Source organism: Haliotis asinina, chromosome 9, assembly GCF_037392515.1.
Source record: "Haliotis asinina isolate JCU_RB_2024 chromosome 9, JCU_Hal_asi_v2, whole genome shotgun sequence".
Classification (NCBI taxonomy): domain Eukaryota; kingdom Metazoa; phylum Mollusca; class Gastropoda; order Lepetellida; family Haliotidae; genus Haliotis; species Haliotis asinina.
In genome coordinates this window covers 58,817,081-58,835,278 of record NC_090288.1, presented here as the reverse complement: position 1 = coordinate 58,835,278, position 18,198 = coordinate 58,817,081, and the positions used below count along the sequence as shown (strand labels likewise).

The window sequence follows — 18,198 nt, the reverse complement described above, 5'->3', positions numbered from 1 at the left end:
CTTTACTTGAGGTGTTCTGAACAGTCGTCTAACACTTGGGCACCTACCTTGAGACGATGAAAGCGTACAACACTGCCAACCTCCACTTCAGGCACATTGTTGGGTTTGAGAAACAGTACACACTTTAACTTCTGCTCTTGTTCAAACAACGTCTCATCTACGAGACTCAGGATCATGATGAGGTCTGGAACCAAGAACACACGTTAGACAACCTGCTACACAGTGTTGCCAATTGACAGCTTACTACCAACAGTGTATACCACTGCAGCTGAGACTTTCGGTGTTCATGCTAACCATGGTACAGAGAACCTGTGTCAGTGGGTATGCACTAGCACTGACAAAAAGTACAGTAGTATAGGGAATGATAGTTCTGGACCACTTTCAAGAAATGTCTCTACAAAGCCTTATTTACTAAATAAGGCTTTGGTTGGGTCATTAGCTCTTGCTACTGTATTACCCCTACTACAAAAAAGTTGGCGGTAATTACTGTGCCTTGGTAGGAGGTAACACTGTGCCGTACGGTACGATTAATAATTCTTCTCTTACAAATCCCCTACCCGGCCCATCCCTCAAGTAGTACAAGTTAGGTTCGTCGGCTTTCATATCCACTTTATCTATGTTGTAAGTTTTGACTGACCATATAGGATCGGTGGCTCGCTTACGGCTATCGCCCTCGTGTTCCCCCGGCTGGTATAGATACCTCACTAGGGCCCTATCTGGTATTTGTTTCTCCTTCCCACGCAATGGAGCGGCCGACTCTGCAACTATTGATTTTAGTTTGATAGCGTCTGCCGGTTTCTTACCGGTGAGACGGGTGACTTCATGGTTGATTGCCGACACCACCTTGGGTAACCTCGTGACCCATTCAGTCGATCGTTTTCCAGGGGTGGTCATCTCCCTAGCATACTGATAGCCGAACAAGCGCTCAGCCAAAGTCCTATTAAATCTCTCAACTATGGCTTGGCTGCGATGGGCTCCGGCCGTGCCACGCCTGACCTTTGTATCGTGTTTGGTTAGCAGTTGTGACACGGCACCCATGAACTCCCGTCCGGGGTCAACTTGCAGCTCTGTTGGCCACGTCAGCGGACTGCGTTTGTATATGCGTTCGAATCCTCTGGCTACCTGGGCCGAATCTTTCGTGGTCAAGGGTTCGGCTTCCTTGTAACGACTGGCTACGTCCACTACGGTTAAGGCATACTTGTACCTCTTGTCGTGGGGTAGGAACAGTAGGTCTGCCTGGTGAACGCTATTAGGTATGTTAATACCGAACCTCCTTCTAGGCACGTAGCGTGGTGCCGGCAAATAGATCTGCCACAGGGCTTGTTTTTCAAGCCACGCTTTGGCTTCCTCCGGGGGTACTCGCGCTATTTTAGCTAGCTTATCTACTGCGCTAGCTCCTTTCCAGTACCCACGCGGGCTGTAGTAAATAGCCTCAAATTTTTTCATGTCCATATGCATATGTGTTTATCCCATCAATAGCTATCCAACGTTTCGTGTCCATAGGCGACAGGGACGTCTTGTTTATAGTCAGTCCGTATATCTTATGTCCATCACTTCTAAGTGTGTTCATTTTATGCCTAAAGGTACGGGTCTTGAACAGGGCTTCCTTGAATCTGGCGTGTTTGATGTGTTGTTTCACCACATACTTCTTAACCCCCTTAGCCTTCCGGATCTCACTATTGTCGGCTTTCAGTATGGAGTACATCTTCGGTCTCAACCCTATGTACTCGGCTATGGGCGTGCCAGCACACTCGTCCTTCATCTTACCTAGGACCTTTTTATTTACAGTACTGTGTATGGCATGGGTCTTAGGGTAGTCGCTGGTGTCGTATAAATCGAGGTGTTTTTTCATGTCCTCGTACACGTCCTCGGTTCGAATCTCCATCAGCAGGGAATCCGTGTCAGTGTACAGCACTTCACACCTGTCGCCGTACTGTTTCTTGAGCTCGTTGTAGTAAAAGTCGTACATCAGGTGTTTGGATAAATCGAGGATGCTCATCCCCACGTAAACAGGCCGGTTGAATTTTATGTGACTTTTCTTCATGTGTAGGGCAACCAGGTTGTCTGTGAATATCTTACTACGGTTGAATGCCGGACTGGCTATCAATCTCCTGAGCTTGTCTTCCTCACTCGACCGAACCAGCTTCACGGTCACGCGTTTCCTCAGGTTCTCCATAGTCTTACCAAACACCGAGTTGTTCATGAGCTTGTAGAGATTTTTCTCAAAATCACTGGTGGCTTTTTTTCGTAGGTCTGTGTTCATTCTGATGTAGGGCTCCATCCATGGACTCTGGTCGAACATGAGCACCCTGTGTATTTTGGTCAGCCTCATACCCAACGACAGGTACAGCTGTAGGTTGCGATAGTGAACGATGTACTTGGTCTTATTCATTAAGTTAGGCACGAGTTTTTCAACGTCTGTCACACGCCCACCTGACAAGTTATGTTGGTACTCAGACATCCAGTCTGGGTTAACCCTCATACGTTCGGGGGCCAGGGGGTAGCTGTTGTGTGATGTGTGTAATTCCTTGGGATACTCTAAGTCAACCTCGAGGATATAACCTTTGTTCGAATCTGGTGCAACCTCCATAACATCAACGTGGGGTACCCATTCGAATCCCCCTGTAGGTAGATACTGACTCATGGCCCAGCCGTACAGGTTGTTTGCGTCGAGGTAGAGAATGTGATTGGTTGGTTTGTTAGGATCGTAACCTTTCACGTATTGATTATTTGCTTTCGCGTATCGTTTGGATGCCATGGAAATCCCACCTCGCAAGCCTTTCTCAATGAATAGGTGCATGTCGTAATCTGTGAGCAATTCCAAATTAACTCCGGTCTTTTTAAGCAAGGCGTCCCACGACAGACCTGGGCTGGTGTAATACCATGCGGGGTCGAGTTTATACTGCTTTAAACAAGTCCGCCTGAACGTTTCAAACACGTCGGCTAACAGCAGTACATCTGTCCTCAAGTACAGGTCGTGATAATCACCCAGGTTCTTACAACCCAGTTTATTCCATACGTTAGTCGCGTGCGAGTAATCATCTCGTGAGACGGACGCCTCATTCAGCTTGCTATAAAAGCAGTCAATAGGGGGTAGTCTGGTCTCGGTGAACTTGGCCCAACTATCCATGTACTCATAGGGGTACACACCCTTCCTCATAAGCAGGGGTCTAGTCTCGGCGTCTGTGTATCGATCGGTGATAGGGAAGGTATTGTTGGCCTTGACCAGACTGTCGAGTGACGACAGGAGGAACTGAAACGAGTCAATGAACCTAAGTCCGTTTAAGCTGAAGGAGATGTATCTCTCCATGTTGTTGGGGATGCACGTTATATTACCATCGATTTTCGCGATGGCCTGCATGATCAAGTGTGAGTCGTACCCTCTCAAGTTGTGAAAGACAACGGGGATGTTTATTGTCTTAGGGTTGATTTTAAGCTTGAGGTTGCACGCGTTGTGAGCGGCGCCTCTATACTTACCAGTTATGTGGCAGTGATCTCTCACCGAATCACCGTTAAGTGGTGAGTCGCACACGTGACAGTTAGTGCTACTAGCGTGAGCTAGCCTGTCGGCTCGGGTCATACGCATGGGAGCGATTCTATACAATGCATTCCTAATAATTTTTTCTTCCTCCTGCAAACACTTTAGAAACCTTTCAGCCGCGTCAGGGCCCCTATACACTACCGGAGCTTTCGTTTCCCCGTCACAACGGACGACAATGTATCCAAACGAACAGGCTTTATGCTCTTGTGTCTTGTGGGTGAAGCTACCCCCACTAGGGGGTGTGGGGGAATCCCCACCCACAACTAAGGCTTCGAAGTCGGCGTATATAATATAAGGTACAGACATTTGGTTCTTGTGGTTACTGAATTTTAGGATATTTTCACCTTCCTTAGGCATGTCGACTCGTATGGCCGTCTGCCCCACACCTTGGCAATCATCCCGGTGGGATTCTAATAAATCAGCTCGACTGAAACCGTGTAGGCATCATACACAAAAGTGTTTTTCCCCAACGTGTTTCGACTGGTCGTGCAACAACCGGCTGAGATGTTTTATCCACGTGTAGTGATACTTCTCACCTCGCTGGATCATGAATATATTGATAACTTGGTGATCCTTCACCGGGCTGACCCTGTGTACTATTGTTGTGTTACCTTCGTACCCAAAGACATTTATAGCCAGATTATTCTGTTTTTCTACTTTAGTGATCTGGGATATGGGGGTGGGTTCATCTATACCATCCCAGTTGAGCCCATCGTCTTGGGGATAGCTAGAAAGCCTATCTGAATGAGTGCCAGCTGGAAATAAGGCTGACCTGATAGCTAACCTCAGGCAATCGTTTCCTCTATTCTTAACGTTTACTATGGCATGTTTGTTCCTATAGTAGGGAGGCAAGGCTAGGTATGACCCGCCTCTGAACGGCACGTAGTTAGCTATGTCTAGATAGACATTATCGATTTTATCTACAACCCACCCGGACCCCAAGTGTGTATAGCGTTCTAGGTATTCTCGTATCTGCTGAAAACTTGTATCGATTGATGCGTCAATGGTCTCTGCATGTGTGACGACCTCTTGTTGACCTCGGAAGTAAGACTGAACATACTCAGTGGTACTCCCAACCTGCTTATCGAGCGACATTTTCACTGTGATCTGAAACTTGATACTTCCTAGATTATTTAGTTCCTGGTTGACCTTATCAGCTATCAGAGGCTTGATATCCGTAATGTCTATGTTTCTATCAACGTGCATGCGCCAACCTCCCAAATAGTTGCCTACGGCGTGCTTAGTGCGCACGAACTGTAGGTCAATAGCTCTATTCTGTCGTAATAATTCTACAAGCTGTGGTTTTCTCATACGGGAATACCCGCCTAAACCCAAATCGTGTGCCTCGGCTTTCAGTTGTTTTACAGTGGGACGTGCTACGGGGGCATGTGATAACAATGCGGTTAACCCGGCTCTCCCCAGGTTTGAATAACCCGTGTGTCCAAGCTGTTTTGCTTGAGCTTTTAATTGTTTTACCGTAGGAGGGGCTTCTAAACCTAGTAATCTCAACAATGCTGACTTCCGCATTCTAGAATACCCGATGACACCTCTCTGTTTTGCGGCCCGCTTGAGCTCGCTTACAGTAGACATCGTGTTTACACCTAAGAGAACCAATGTCTAATTGGTTCACAGTAAGGGGAGGTAACCCTTAAGTGGCTATCTTGAGCAGTCGCCTACGTTCTTTTATGTAGCCTTTTTTATTCTCGTAGATGAGTTGATGTCTGCCTACGTTCGCTCCGTGAGCTTTACATAGACAGTAGTGTCCTTTAACCCCGATACCACACACAGAACACGTGTAGTTAGGACTTCCCATATGGAAACAACAGAACCCCTGATTCCTGCATTTCCTACCACAGGCCTCGGTCTTCCCCATAAGTATGTATTCGCATCGGTATGGAGCGGGTCTCATGTTTACTTATATAGGTATTTTAATTTAATTGCTTCGCAACCAACGCAGTAGCTGCTATACCCAACACTATGAAGCCCAGTTCACGATTCATTTGTCCCTTGGATGGTGTGTAGTACTGAGCGAGTGTGGGTTTATTGAGCGGTTCCAATTGTTTACCAGTTAGTAGGTAGTATTCTTTCATTGCTTCATCGACATCGTTGAATGTTTGAACGGCATGGTTTTCACGCTGGAGTTGTTCATTAATAAAATCGATCCTCTGGAGGCGTTTTTTAGCGTACTCGGCCTGTGCTCTTTGTAATTTCTCAGTAGCGAGATCGTGCCGCTTCCTTTCTTCCTGTATTTCAGCCGCGTGATCATCTCGTAGTTTCGAGAAGAGGAAATTACTCCCGGAAAATGCCAGGGCATTCACTAACGCCCCACCAACCATCATAGCTATCGTGGCCATCCCTATATTTATTTCATTATATTATCAGGTATTATTCCTTGTTTTACTAGGATGTCTTTTGTGGCCATCGCCATACCAAGGTTCATTATGAGCATACCCATATCCTGCAGGTTGAAATCTAGCTTGATAGTTGGTTGTTTAAGCACCATTTTAGTCAACCGAGCGTACCCTACGGCTAGACTGGCGACCACTGTGGCGTGGTATGCGTCGTTGACGAACGTTTTCCCCTCAGACATTATGTATATGATATAAAATATTAAAATTATAACATGATATGCGGGTCTACCGTGGGGGTGGGGGGCTCACTGTTGGGTGGTGGCTCACTGTGGGAGGGTACCCCCACGTATAACCACGAGATAGCCAAGGCAGCAGTTACACCTACAGCCAACAACAGTCGGGGGTTGGTCACTTTATGTTGGTTACACCACCGTTTTTTACCGGCAGCTACTCTCTTAGGATTCTTCTGTCTGGTTACTGTTGGGGGTACCCCCACTGGGGTCACTGGTTCCTGTGAAGGGGTCTCCACCGTCACCTCGGGACTCACTGGTTCCTGTGTCACTTCCGTCACCTCGGACATCTATACTATTATTATTATTCTTTCTCTCAAATTGACAATGTTTTGCCGTGATAATCGCCGCCGTCACTGGAGCCAACAACATACCATATTTGTGGTACAGCCCGCAGCTGATAGAGCTCACGGCGTGTTCGATAAAAGGGTCTTTCTCGAGGTCCTCCCACAGGTAAAGTCGGCGCTCTGGTGGAATGGGAAAGAAGTATGACACAATACCGGTGCATATCTGGGTCATAGCCGATCCTATTGTTTTTGTCATTTCTGCTCCGAGCCGGGACTCGTATCTAGCGTACAGCTTATCGATTTCTTCGGCTGACATTTTGTTAATTTTATCCGGAGTGTAGTCTCCAAAGTAATGTTTGGCTTTGCCGCCAACAGCCAACGCCACCAGTTTCTCTCGCTTGTCATCAGTGGGGCCTGCGGGCGGCGTGGGGGAACCCTCCAACGACAATTGTTCGAGCAATTCCTCACACTCCATCTTATAATATAACAAGTAAGATTTAGTTTTAACTATATAATACCCGATACAGGCAAAACACAGAGAAATGAAGGTTAAGTTGCACACGACAAATACTTCAAATATCATAGCTTTGCTTAGCTTTTGCTTAGCTTTGCTTAGCTTTGCTTAGCTTTGCTTAGCATACTATATATGCTACTGGTTGGTCGGTTTTTAGAACGAGCTTAGCGTGTTTAGTTTCAGCGAGCTGTTTCTTCACCCGTTCCCGTTCTAATTTGCTCATCACATCGTTCTCTCTCAAACACTCCTCAAACGAATCCCTGTCCTTGCAGTGAAATAAGGCCACCCATCGCGTCTGCTCCCTGAGGTCTTTCAACACCGAGTTGAACTTCTGCGTTAGCACCCAGACGCTGTGATTTGCATGCCGGCCGGAGAAGGCCAGGTACGATAGCATGTCTCTCTTTTTTGTTATCTCGCGATTAGCGCTGCAGTCGTCCAGTATGAACAGCGTCGGTTCCCCTTTAAATTTCTCGTGAAGAGCTTTCAACCAGTCCTGCAGGCGTGTTCCAGGGTCGATTTTGTGTACGTCCGGGTCCGTCATCACCCAAGGTCGCGCGTACGTTTTATTCATGCTCAGAGTAGGGCACATGATAACGATGTTATCGAACACATCCTTGTAGTAACCCTCCAACATATCCAACACGAAAACGGTCTTCCCACAGCCAGTCTGCCCGCACACTATGGCGCAGTGTGGGTCAGTGGGTAGTTGTGGGTACCCCTGGGGGTCTACCCCACTAGTAGATGGCTTGCACGAATCTCCCATTGTCTATATTAAGTTGCGCGTCCATAATAACGTACAGATATAATTTCAACTTACCAGCGGTTTGAGCCTTCTTAGTAATCTGGATGGTTATCCCTTCGCTGCCGTTATCTATACGGCGCCCGCTACCGTGCAGTTTATCATCATGCGATCCACGGATTCGTTTTCTTGATGATAGCTCGACCCACGTTCCGCACTAGCTCGCGTTTGTCGTTGTCGGAGGTCAACGTGATATTGAACGCCAGTCGAACAGTGCCTGGTACAATGAGGTCATTCTCACCAAGGTTTGGAAATCTAACCAGCAGAGTTTGATTCTGGTCTATCTTGCTGGGATTGTTGGTGATAGTCACCGACTGGCGCACGGCTCTGGCTCCTAATGGCTCTCTCAATTTTCTGAAAGGATCTAATTTTCTGCCGTACATTGTTATATAAAAGAAATATATTTTTAATACTAATGGATGAAGACATACCTATGGATGAGATGCCGGGCGCTAGTGCCCAGGCATTCGATGAGCAGGAGACCTCATTTACTAGTTCACCATTGAACCAAGAACTCTTGGAAACAACGGTAAATGATTATTACGAAAGTTTAAGAAGAGATAAAAACTACGTTGAACCACAGGGTCGATACCATAAGAATTTTTTTATTGATACAAAGGGTGTTCTACGCCTTAAGTCTGACCCAGGGGTTGACCTCTTTAACAAGAGCAATAAAAAACCACTGGCCTTGTCAACTCTAGCCAGCCGCCATGGTGTCGAATTTATTCGTAAAAATCTAAACATGAATTATTACGGTGGTGCAATACCTAAGGCCGTTAAAGAAGATCTGCAAGCTACCAGATCCCACCTCACCACTAGAGATGAAATGACACCACAGCGTGCTACAGAAGCCTCAGACAGCATAGAAAAACTGTTGAGCACCTACTGGGACAAACCGTTACCGGGGTTTGACTTTCCGGTAAGGGAACTGCGCGGCTTAGACGAAGCCGTGAAACGCGTGCGTGAAGAACTCGTGAACAACATGGGGAAACTGAACGAAATCGACGAGCACATCGCTAGGGAAAAAACCAAACTCAACGAAACTGAAAACGATGATATGAAGCGTCGTATCAATGAACGACTACGCGATTTAGAAGACGAGAGACGTACACGATTGGAATCCGCTTCCTCGAATCGTGAACAGCTTCGATCCCAGATCAGTCGTATTCGGGAAACAATCGATAGAATACTGAATGAGGATACAACTTTAGCCAACAGGATTCGGATATTGTTCCGGGAGCAAGGGATCACCATCGCCAGCATTCTGACTGCATTGGGTTTCATCATATCAACCCTGGTGGTGTCACTGACAGGGGGAACCCCCACACCTGCCGGCGGGGGAACTCCCACAGGCGGTGGTGTTAAAGACTGGATAAAAAAACTCGGGGAAGGCCTAGCTAAACTGGCTGGTAAAGCCGCCGAAGCCCTTCCCGGCATCCTGGGTAGCATCGTCTCGTGGTTGTTGAGCGCTCTGTCTAAAACTGTCATGTGGCTCAGTCAAAACCTGTGGGCAGCCATCGTCGCCGTGGCGGGTCTGGTGTACGTAGCGGCTAAGAAATCTTTAACCAAATAAGTCCCAAAGTTACCCCACCAACCACCAGGGCCGTTTTATTATCGATGTGATTGGAGGTCTGAATATGGGGGTGTGTGGGGGGTACCCCCACATGAACTTTAGGCTCCGGGGGTGGCGTCACTATACCCTTTTCACGTGGTGGGATGTGTGGGATATAGGCGGTGTTAATATCGGGGTTGATACCCAACTTTTGATCCGCCGTGGCTATGACTATTTTGTTGTTATAACCCACCACTTTTTTTACTCTCAGTTGCATATCACTCGGAGCCATGTACAGCCCCACACCGAACACGTAATTGACTTTCGATCTGGCGTATTCTAACACGTTTTGGTAACGGTCGATGGCCCTCGGGAGATCAACTGGAGAATTGATAGCATCCTCAACGTTGGAAACGAACTGTTTCTGAGCGTCGTAAGCAGTTCCCTTACCGAGGATGTTGGAACGCGTCATAGACTGCGCACCCAACAGCGCCCACACGTACGTTCTAATCGAGTCGTTCAACCTGACTACCCCGGCACGAGTGAATCCTTTCGACGTGTCCAGCATGAACATTTTCCACCCGTCTGCGGTTGACTGCTCCACTTTCTGGACTGTGAAAGCAACACCACCTTTAAAGTTCATACGATCATCCCTCCATTCATTACTCGACAAAGCAAAGTCCTGGCGTAGTATATCTCGTTTCAGTAAATCATCACTGACTTCTTTCACTGATCGCGCGCCATCATAAGGAATACCCAACCCGTGGTTCGGCCCCGGCAAACGCCAATCCGTCTTCGGGTTTATTTCGAATTCATTGCAAATACGTTCGTAGACCCGTCTATCGTACGGGTTGTTTGTTGCGTCCCACGCTTTGTCCTGTGGGAGGGGGGCGCTGATCTCTTTAAGGATACGTCTGACCTGGTAGTACACGTGGAACTTGAACACAGACTGACTCAGCGGTCCACGCCGAGTGTCGGCCAATGTCACACCACACCCCGTTGTAGCGCACCACACGGCAAAGTTGAATTGATTCTGCCAGAACTGCATAGGGTTGTTGAACCAAGCGTGGACTGCCTCAATGTTAGTCACCGAAAGCTTATACTTATCGAACACATCTAAAAGCTGGGCATTGAAATACAACTCAGGAGCAACCACGATCTTCATGGGGGAGAAATCTACGTCCAGTTTAGGGTAAAACACACCAGGGGAATACATTTTAAAACTATTATATAATAAATATATATGTAATATGTACATAACACTTCCAGGAATAACGAGCGGTGAGGCCGTTCAGCTGACGCACGCGATCGATAACACGTCAGGTCAACTCGAAGTCGCACTCTGCGATATCACCTACCTACCGCAATGGACTAACATCAACGTCAGCAACAATAAGCTGTTCGTCAGTGGAACTCGCAGCCAGATAACTGACGGCTACTACAGCGTGTGCTCTCTAAACGACGAGGTCTTCAAACCCCTGGGAGCCGAACTCAAGATGAACGACTCAAACGGTACAGTGGTGTTAATCAACAACGGAAGAACCTCCTTGAGGCTCGGCCGACCATTAGCTAGGATACTCGGTATGTCTCCTGACGAGATAAAACCAACAACAACCGTCACAGGCACGAAGTTACCCGACCTAGTACCGTACCGAGAGCTGTACATTCATCTCGGTCAGGTGAGCACAACGTATAACATTCAAGGAGGTCACCCTTCCACTATACTGAGAGCAGTGCCGGTGAAAACTGAGAAATTCAACGACGGTAGAACCGAGTCGTTTTCACCACGGCAGTATAAGAGATTAACCCAGGGCAACATACCTGAGCTGACAATATCGGTGTTAGATATAAATCATAATCCTGTAAATATAGGATACCTCAGCTTAACACTTCATGTAACATGACCAGCGCACAAGGGCCCGGAGTGAAAAAATGCGTCAATATCGGGATCTCCGACCTCGGAGACACACGCGGTTTCGACGCTCCCGGAGTAGATGGTAAATCGTATGCCTTGCAACTGAAAAACAACATTTACAAACGCGTTGAAATCCCCTCCGGTGGAACCCTAAGTGATATAGTAGATACCACAAGAGCAACAGTCAACACTAAGTACACCCTTGTCAACACCGGTGATAATAATTGGGTAATATACCCATCGTTCGGAGGTAAACTGTTCGACTTAGACGATGTTGAGAGCACTACCGTCGCCCGAAACAAGCCATATATGCTCGTCTTCACCGAAGATGACAAGTGGGTGTTGTTACCCGATAACAACTGGTTTATCAATATTAGACTCGTCTCCCCCTACGTGTTCACTGATAACAAAGACAACCACCTAAACAAAGTCGTGAACAATGGAACCCTGCTCGTGGCTTACGTCCCAACTCAGAGACGTAGCTTAGTCGTCAGCCCAGTCAACACTATAGCAGCCCACATGCTATCGAGTAAACCGGCCATGCAAAACGTGAAATTGCAGTTGGTGTCTGAATTCGAAGGTGTGGTCAAGATACTAGAGAGTCTACCGGCAAACTCAACATTGATCATCAAAGTCTACCTAGGGGAACCATCGGTGAATGAGGTCGAGATCGTGAAGGGGATCAAACTCGGGTGGGTGAAACGACACCAGTATCAAGTTTGCAACGTTTACGTGCGGGTGGGTGTCGGCTCCAACACCAGTCTGCAGGGGGTCAATGTGATCGTGGAAAACAAGATATCACTAATCAATATCTTCCTGCCTGACAATATACACTTCATGGGTATGAAGTTAACCCCTGAATTATTATCAGAAAACCAGTTGGAAATTATATCGTAATAGTATAATAATGACCAGTCATCATCCCAACACTACACTTAACGACCTGGGAGATACGGAGGGATTCGATCAGCCTGGTGAGGAAGATGAATTATACATCCTGCAATTCAAAGACAACGTGTACAGACGGGTGCCGTTACCAGATTTTAAAAAGCCTAAATGGCTGATCAACTTAACACTCACCTCACCTTATATCACATTAACTGAATTGGGGCGTATTTCTAAGATTAGGAATAACGGTATCTGGCCCGGGGATTTCATTCCGGAGAGGGGATTAATAAGAACTAGCAAAAATGGGTTATCGGCTCCATTCGAAAATAAATTAACATTTAGTAATCCTGAAATAATATTCCCCCCTTTCACACTCATCATAGAAGTCTTCTTTGAGTATTCAGACAATGGAGACCCCCCAATAATACACAAAATTTTACCCGAGGTGTATATACACTGGTTTAGCATACACAAAGGCAAATATTGTCGTATTGTTATACAACAGGATACCACTGGTCCTATAAACCACTTAATAAGCCTCAGTGGGGTTTTTATTACAACAGGAAAGTCTATTAGCCTCTCACCTATTACCCTGACTAATAGTCTAGAAATTGTAGACTTCAAATTCATTGATAGACTTTTAACTGAAACCCAATTAAAATATCTTTCAAAATATATATTATAGGATGGGTCTGTACCCAGTCGTAGAGGAAGTAGCGAAGACGCTGGAAACCGTAGATGGGTTCCGCTTGAGGCAGTTATGTGATGTGAAACGTCAACTAGAACAAGACCGTGACACGCGGAAAGCACTATGTAAAAAATATAATAGAGCTTTCAATATCGTGGACGGGGCTGACACTACCCTTATGGCAACCAGCATGGGACTAGGGGCGGCAGGCGTTGGGTTGTTAGCTACCATCGTGGCCGCACCTATAGTGCTAGGTATTGAAATAACGGCAGGGGTGGCAGGGTTGGCAGGATTGGCGCTTAAGTTAGTATCACGCAGACTTAATCGTAAGGCATTGAAACACGACGAGATCAGGGTTCTGGCCGAAGCAAAGCTGAACACAGTGAGTGAGCGTATTTCCACGGCACTCTCTGACAGTAAGATCTCAGAAGAGGAGTTTCGTTCAATCCTCTCTGAACTCAAAAAATATAACGGAATGAAACAAGATATTCGATCCAAGTCTCGTAAGTCTGCTATCAGCGAGGACGAGAAAAAAAAGTACATAGAACAGGGGATACAAAAAGCCCAGCAAGCCTTTATTATGAACACCAAAGAGATCGTAGGCGGTACACGTTAAACTGTTTCATCGATATAAACATGACATAGGGGAACACGAGGGCGATAGCCGTAAGCGAGCCACCGATCCTATATGGTCAGTCAAAACTTACAACATAGATAAAGTGGATATGAAAGCCGACGAACCTAACTTGTACTACTTGAGGGATGGGCCGGGTAGGGGATTTGTAAGAGAAGAATTATTGATCGTACCGTACGGCACAGTGTTACCTCCTACCAAGGCACAGTAATTACCGCCAACTTTTTTGTAGTAGGGGTAATAGTAGCAAGAGCTAAGGGCCCAACCAAAGCCTTATTTACTAAATAAGGCTTTGTAGAGACATTTCTTGAAAGTGGTCCAGAACTATCATTCCCTATACTACTAGTACCATTGCATACTTTTTATTGTGAATGGTGCAATGGCACTTGCCTGTCTGAAATAATGGTATGACAACAAATGAACAGCTTCATACGCAGAGAAACTATAATGATTTTCTTAAACATCTTCGGAGGAGACTAGTTTGTACCAGACTGTAGTAAAACACCCAGTTCACTACAATGACAAATCATATCTGCCTCTTGAACTGTTGAAGACTTCACATTGTTTTGGGGACTGTGTTCTGGTTTTCTGATGGGTTATCTACCTCTTGCAGAGACCTAATTCAGTGTCTAACTGAACTGTTAACAATGAATTATGCGGTACTTTTTGCGAAATATTAGGTAGAACTATACCATGGAAAAATAACATAGTTTTACATAGTATATCATTTCTTCCATGTGTTTGTTTGGGTGGCTTGGGGAACTTGACTACACCAAACACACCCACGAGTTTTCAACTCGCCTGTTCTACGTGTTCGTTTGGGTGGCCTGAGGAACTTAACAACACCAAACACAACCACTACTGTTGGACTCACTTGTTCTACATGTTTGTGTGGGTGGCTCGAGGAACTTGACAACACCAAACACAACCACTACTGTTGGACTCACCTGTTCCACGTGTTTGTTTGGGTGGCCTGACGAACTTGACTACACCAAACACAACCACTACTGTTGGACTCACCTGTTCCACGTGTTTGTTTGGGTGGCTTGAGGAACTTGACAACACCAAACACAACCACCAGTGCTGGACTCACCTGTTCCACGTGTTTGTTTGGGTGGTTCGAGGAACTTGACAACACCAAACACAACCACTACTGTTGGACTCACCTGTTCCACGTGTTTGTTTGGGTGGCTTTAGGAACTTGACAACACCAAACACAACCACTACTGTTGGACTCACCTGTTCCACGTGTTTGTTTGGGTGGCTTGAGGAACTTGACTACACCAAACACATCCACCACAGTGTTGGTCTGCACATCTCCTAGTTTTGTGTAGAGGTATTTCCTCAACTGACAATTGAAAATAAAGAAATCCTGTAACCAGCAATGATGTACAGATTTGGTTCACAGAAAAACATATCACATGACAGTAATGGGTTGTCGTCCTAACCCTAACATTAAAATCTCAATACTAAATTCAAATACAGGCAGCAGTAATCTTCAAGGAACTGAGGGCTTTTCAATTTGACGTGGCATTTCATGTATGCCAGCTCATCAGTACAACTGCATGTAATGACTGATTGAGTGAGTTAAGTTTCATGTTGCTCTCAACATTATTCCAGCTGTGTGACAGGGGTTTGTAAATAATTGTGTCTGAAAAATGCCCACTTGCACAAAGTGATCTTAGCGCTACCACTATCTTAGGCATATGTTGGAGAATGAGAGTTAAAATCATTGTAGCGATGACACAATGACACTTTGATGTCATGAAAGTCAGCTAGTCTGACCATCTAAACCCATCAGTCACCTCTTATGACAAGCATGAGATGCTTAGGCTCAATTTTAACCAGAATGATTACAGGTACCTGCATCTAACCTCAGTAACTCAGGCATAGACCATGGTTTGGAGAATTTCTTTCAGTCTATAAAATAAGCATCTTCTAAAGGTAAATGATTATTGTATACTTATCCACTGCACCTACACAAGTGGAGGAAAGTGTTTGTTGGTGAGATTTTCCATATGAACGTAACATGGATTGTTTCCACTATATAACATAAACATAAAAATATGGTACACTTGACTTATGAAAGGGGAAAGAGAGGGGAAAAAATTCTAAGAACATCTGTACATTATCTTTGCTTTATACAATGAATACAGTACCCTTTGTCAGCCACGCTACTGGCTTAGACGTTTCAGTAAATATCTTTGCTCAGCTGGTGAAGAAAACAGATTTCATTCCTAAGCTTCAGTATACCTACATTTTCTCTACAGGGGAATCAGTCAGAGAAAATGTCAAAAGTCATTACCTTTGCCTTGGTGCCAGTGTTGGCTGTGGCCATTGCTGGCACTCGTACCCTGGAATGTAGATGAATAACAAGTGAAGTTCAAGGATACATCATACAATATTCCCAATTATCACCCAGGGCCCAAGAGTTCAACACACAATACTCATCTGAGAAATCAAACGCGAGTCACTACCGTAATTGCCCGTACTTAAGCCCTCTCAAAATCACACTCATGGGCTTCAAAATGGGATGTTTTCCCATTAAGCCCATGGGCCTAAATTTAGATTTCAATTTATACTGTTTAGAGTAACATCCCTTTGCAAAAACACATGGCAAATTGCCAATTATCAGCATATATAACATTTGTATTGCAGTTAGGGGTTTTCATGTGAATAGAACATCCTTAAACATTGCAAGTTTTGGAACTTTATACTTTTGTTAATGGTTGTTCATGTGTCAGGTGTTCTGTTAGTATTCTGTTAAAAGTTCATTCTATTTTACTATCTCAGAATCATTTTCTTCAGTTACAAGCATTTCCCGAATTTAGGGCCGGGCTTAATTATCAGGTTCGCATTAATTAATGAGCTGGGTCATTTTCTGTTATTAAGCCCAGGCCTTAAATCAGGGAAATTTTGGTACTGTGATGAGAAACTGGTTCAGCAACTAGCCTACACCGAGGGTGGAGTGAGTGAGTGAGTTTAGTTTTATGCCAAACTCGGCAATATTCCAGCTACATGTATATGGTGGCAGTCTGTAAATAATCGAGTCTGGATCACACAATCCAGTGATCAACAGCACAAGCATCGATCTGTACAACTGGGAACCGATGACATGTGTCAAACAAGTCAGCATCAAGACCATCCGATCCCCTTAGTTGCCTCTTGCGACAAGCATAGTCTCCTTTCATGGCAAGGATGGGTTTGCTGAAGGCCTGTTTTACCACGGACCTTCACGGGTCCAGCGGGAGGAATGTCCACAAACATGTATGCACTCTTGCCAGTACACTGTATAATGACCTGGAGTCTGTTATTCAGATTGTGAGAACAATGCTAGTTATAGTCATCAACAGACGACCAATGGCTTGACAGAACACGCAAAATTCCATTCCATTGCACAATCAGCCATATCACTGATTGTAACCAATCAACTCTCATTTTAGTGGTACCCATGGTAACATAGATACCTTTTCTGATGCATAAAATCACAGGATAATTGTGTGAGGGAACTGTTCCTGGCAGTGCTGACTTCCACTTGCTAAAGGGAATCCCTATCCTAAGGGATAGACAAAGTATATGTGATCTTTAGACTAACTGTTGTCAGACTTTCAATTTGTCAGATTTGCAACGGTGGTTGAGTGGGACCATCCTCTATATCTCCAGGGTATACGTTCCGATAAGTCTCTATGAATCTCGCATCTCCTATACATGAACATAAACTTACAACTGTTGTAGTGTTAAGATAGCTTTGTGAAACAGAACCAGGCACACAATGTCAGGAACCTGTCCCACTCCATCCTCAATATCTCCAGGGTATACGTTCCTATAAGTCTCCACTATACCCTGGACGCATCTACGGCTCTGCCAGATAAATTTATTACCTCCCTTGACTGTCTTTTGATCCAATAAGGTGTCTACGCTGGGAAGTTGAGCGAACCAATCACAACTCACTTTCGTTTTTTTAATTATCTAACCGATTATACTTGGCAACAGAAACAATGCAGAGGTTATCTGGAAGAGGTAGAAGGAGTTCTTGCATATGTTGTATTAAAGTTTCGGACCTGTGAATTTGTTTGTATGATTTCCCAAAAATCTGAGTCGCACTGCGAGCAAACCTTAGCAGTTGCGACCGCTACCTTTGTTGACACTGGCAAGCTCGGTTATAACGGCGGCCTAGCTGATTGGCTACTGTGAGAAGGCGGAGCCAGCCAAGGGAGGTAATAAATTTATCTGGCAGAGCCGTAGATGCGTCCAGGGTATAGTGGAAACTTATAGGAACGTATACCCTGGAGATATTGAGGATGGAGTGGGACAGGTTCCTGACATTGTGTGCTTGGTTCTGTTTCACAAAGCTATCTTAACACTACAACAGTTGTAAGTTTATGTTCATGTATAGGAGATGCGAGATTCATAGAGCAATGATTGCTTTTATGGAAACTTGTTACAGCAATGTTTAGTAGCTGACGGCACAATATAGTCAGTTACAGATACCTCGTGCACACTTCTGTTCAAATTTATTTCATTCATATTTGTTACAGAATAGAATGTATGTCAGCTCCATGGGTCAAGTACCTTGCAAATCTAGCAAACAGATATCATGCAATTTGAGTATTATCAGTCACTGATGATGAAAATCTAGCAAACAGATATCATGCAATTTGAGTATTATCAATCACTGATGACGATGATGATGATGATGATGATGATGATGATGATAAACATTACAGTAGTACTATCAG

The 18,198-nt window shown here is 45.2% G+C and overlaps 1 protein-coding gene across 1 annotated transcript in view; it reads right to left on the bottom strand.

Moving 5' to 3' along the window:
- The window catches only part of LOC137295976 (protection of telomeres protein 1-like), a 33,403-nt gene that overhangs the window by 14,171 nt on the left and 1,034 nt on the right, over nt 1-18,198 (bottom strand). The window contains exons 3-5 of the mRNA XM_067827588.1: nt 15,765-15,813; nt 14,699-14,807; nt 48-184 (exon numbers count right to left, since the gene is read on the bottom strand). Of these exons, the coding sequence (XP_067683689.1) occupies nt 48-184; nt 14,699-14,807; nt 15,765-15,797 (279 nt within the window). The 5' untranslated portion in view covers nt 15,798-15,813. The remainder of the gene's footprint in view (nt 1-47; nt 185-14,698; nt 14,808-15,764; nt 15,814-18,198) is intronic.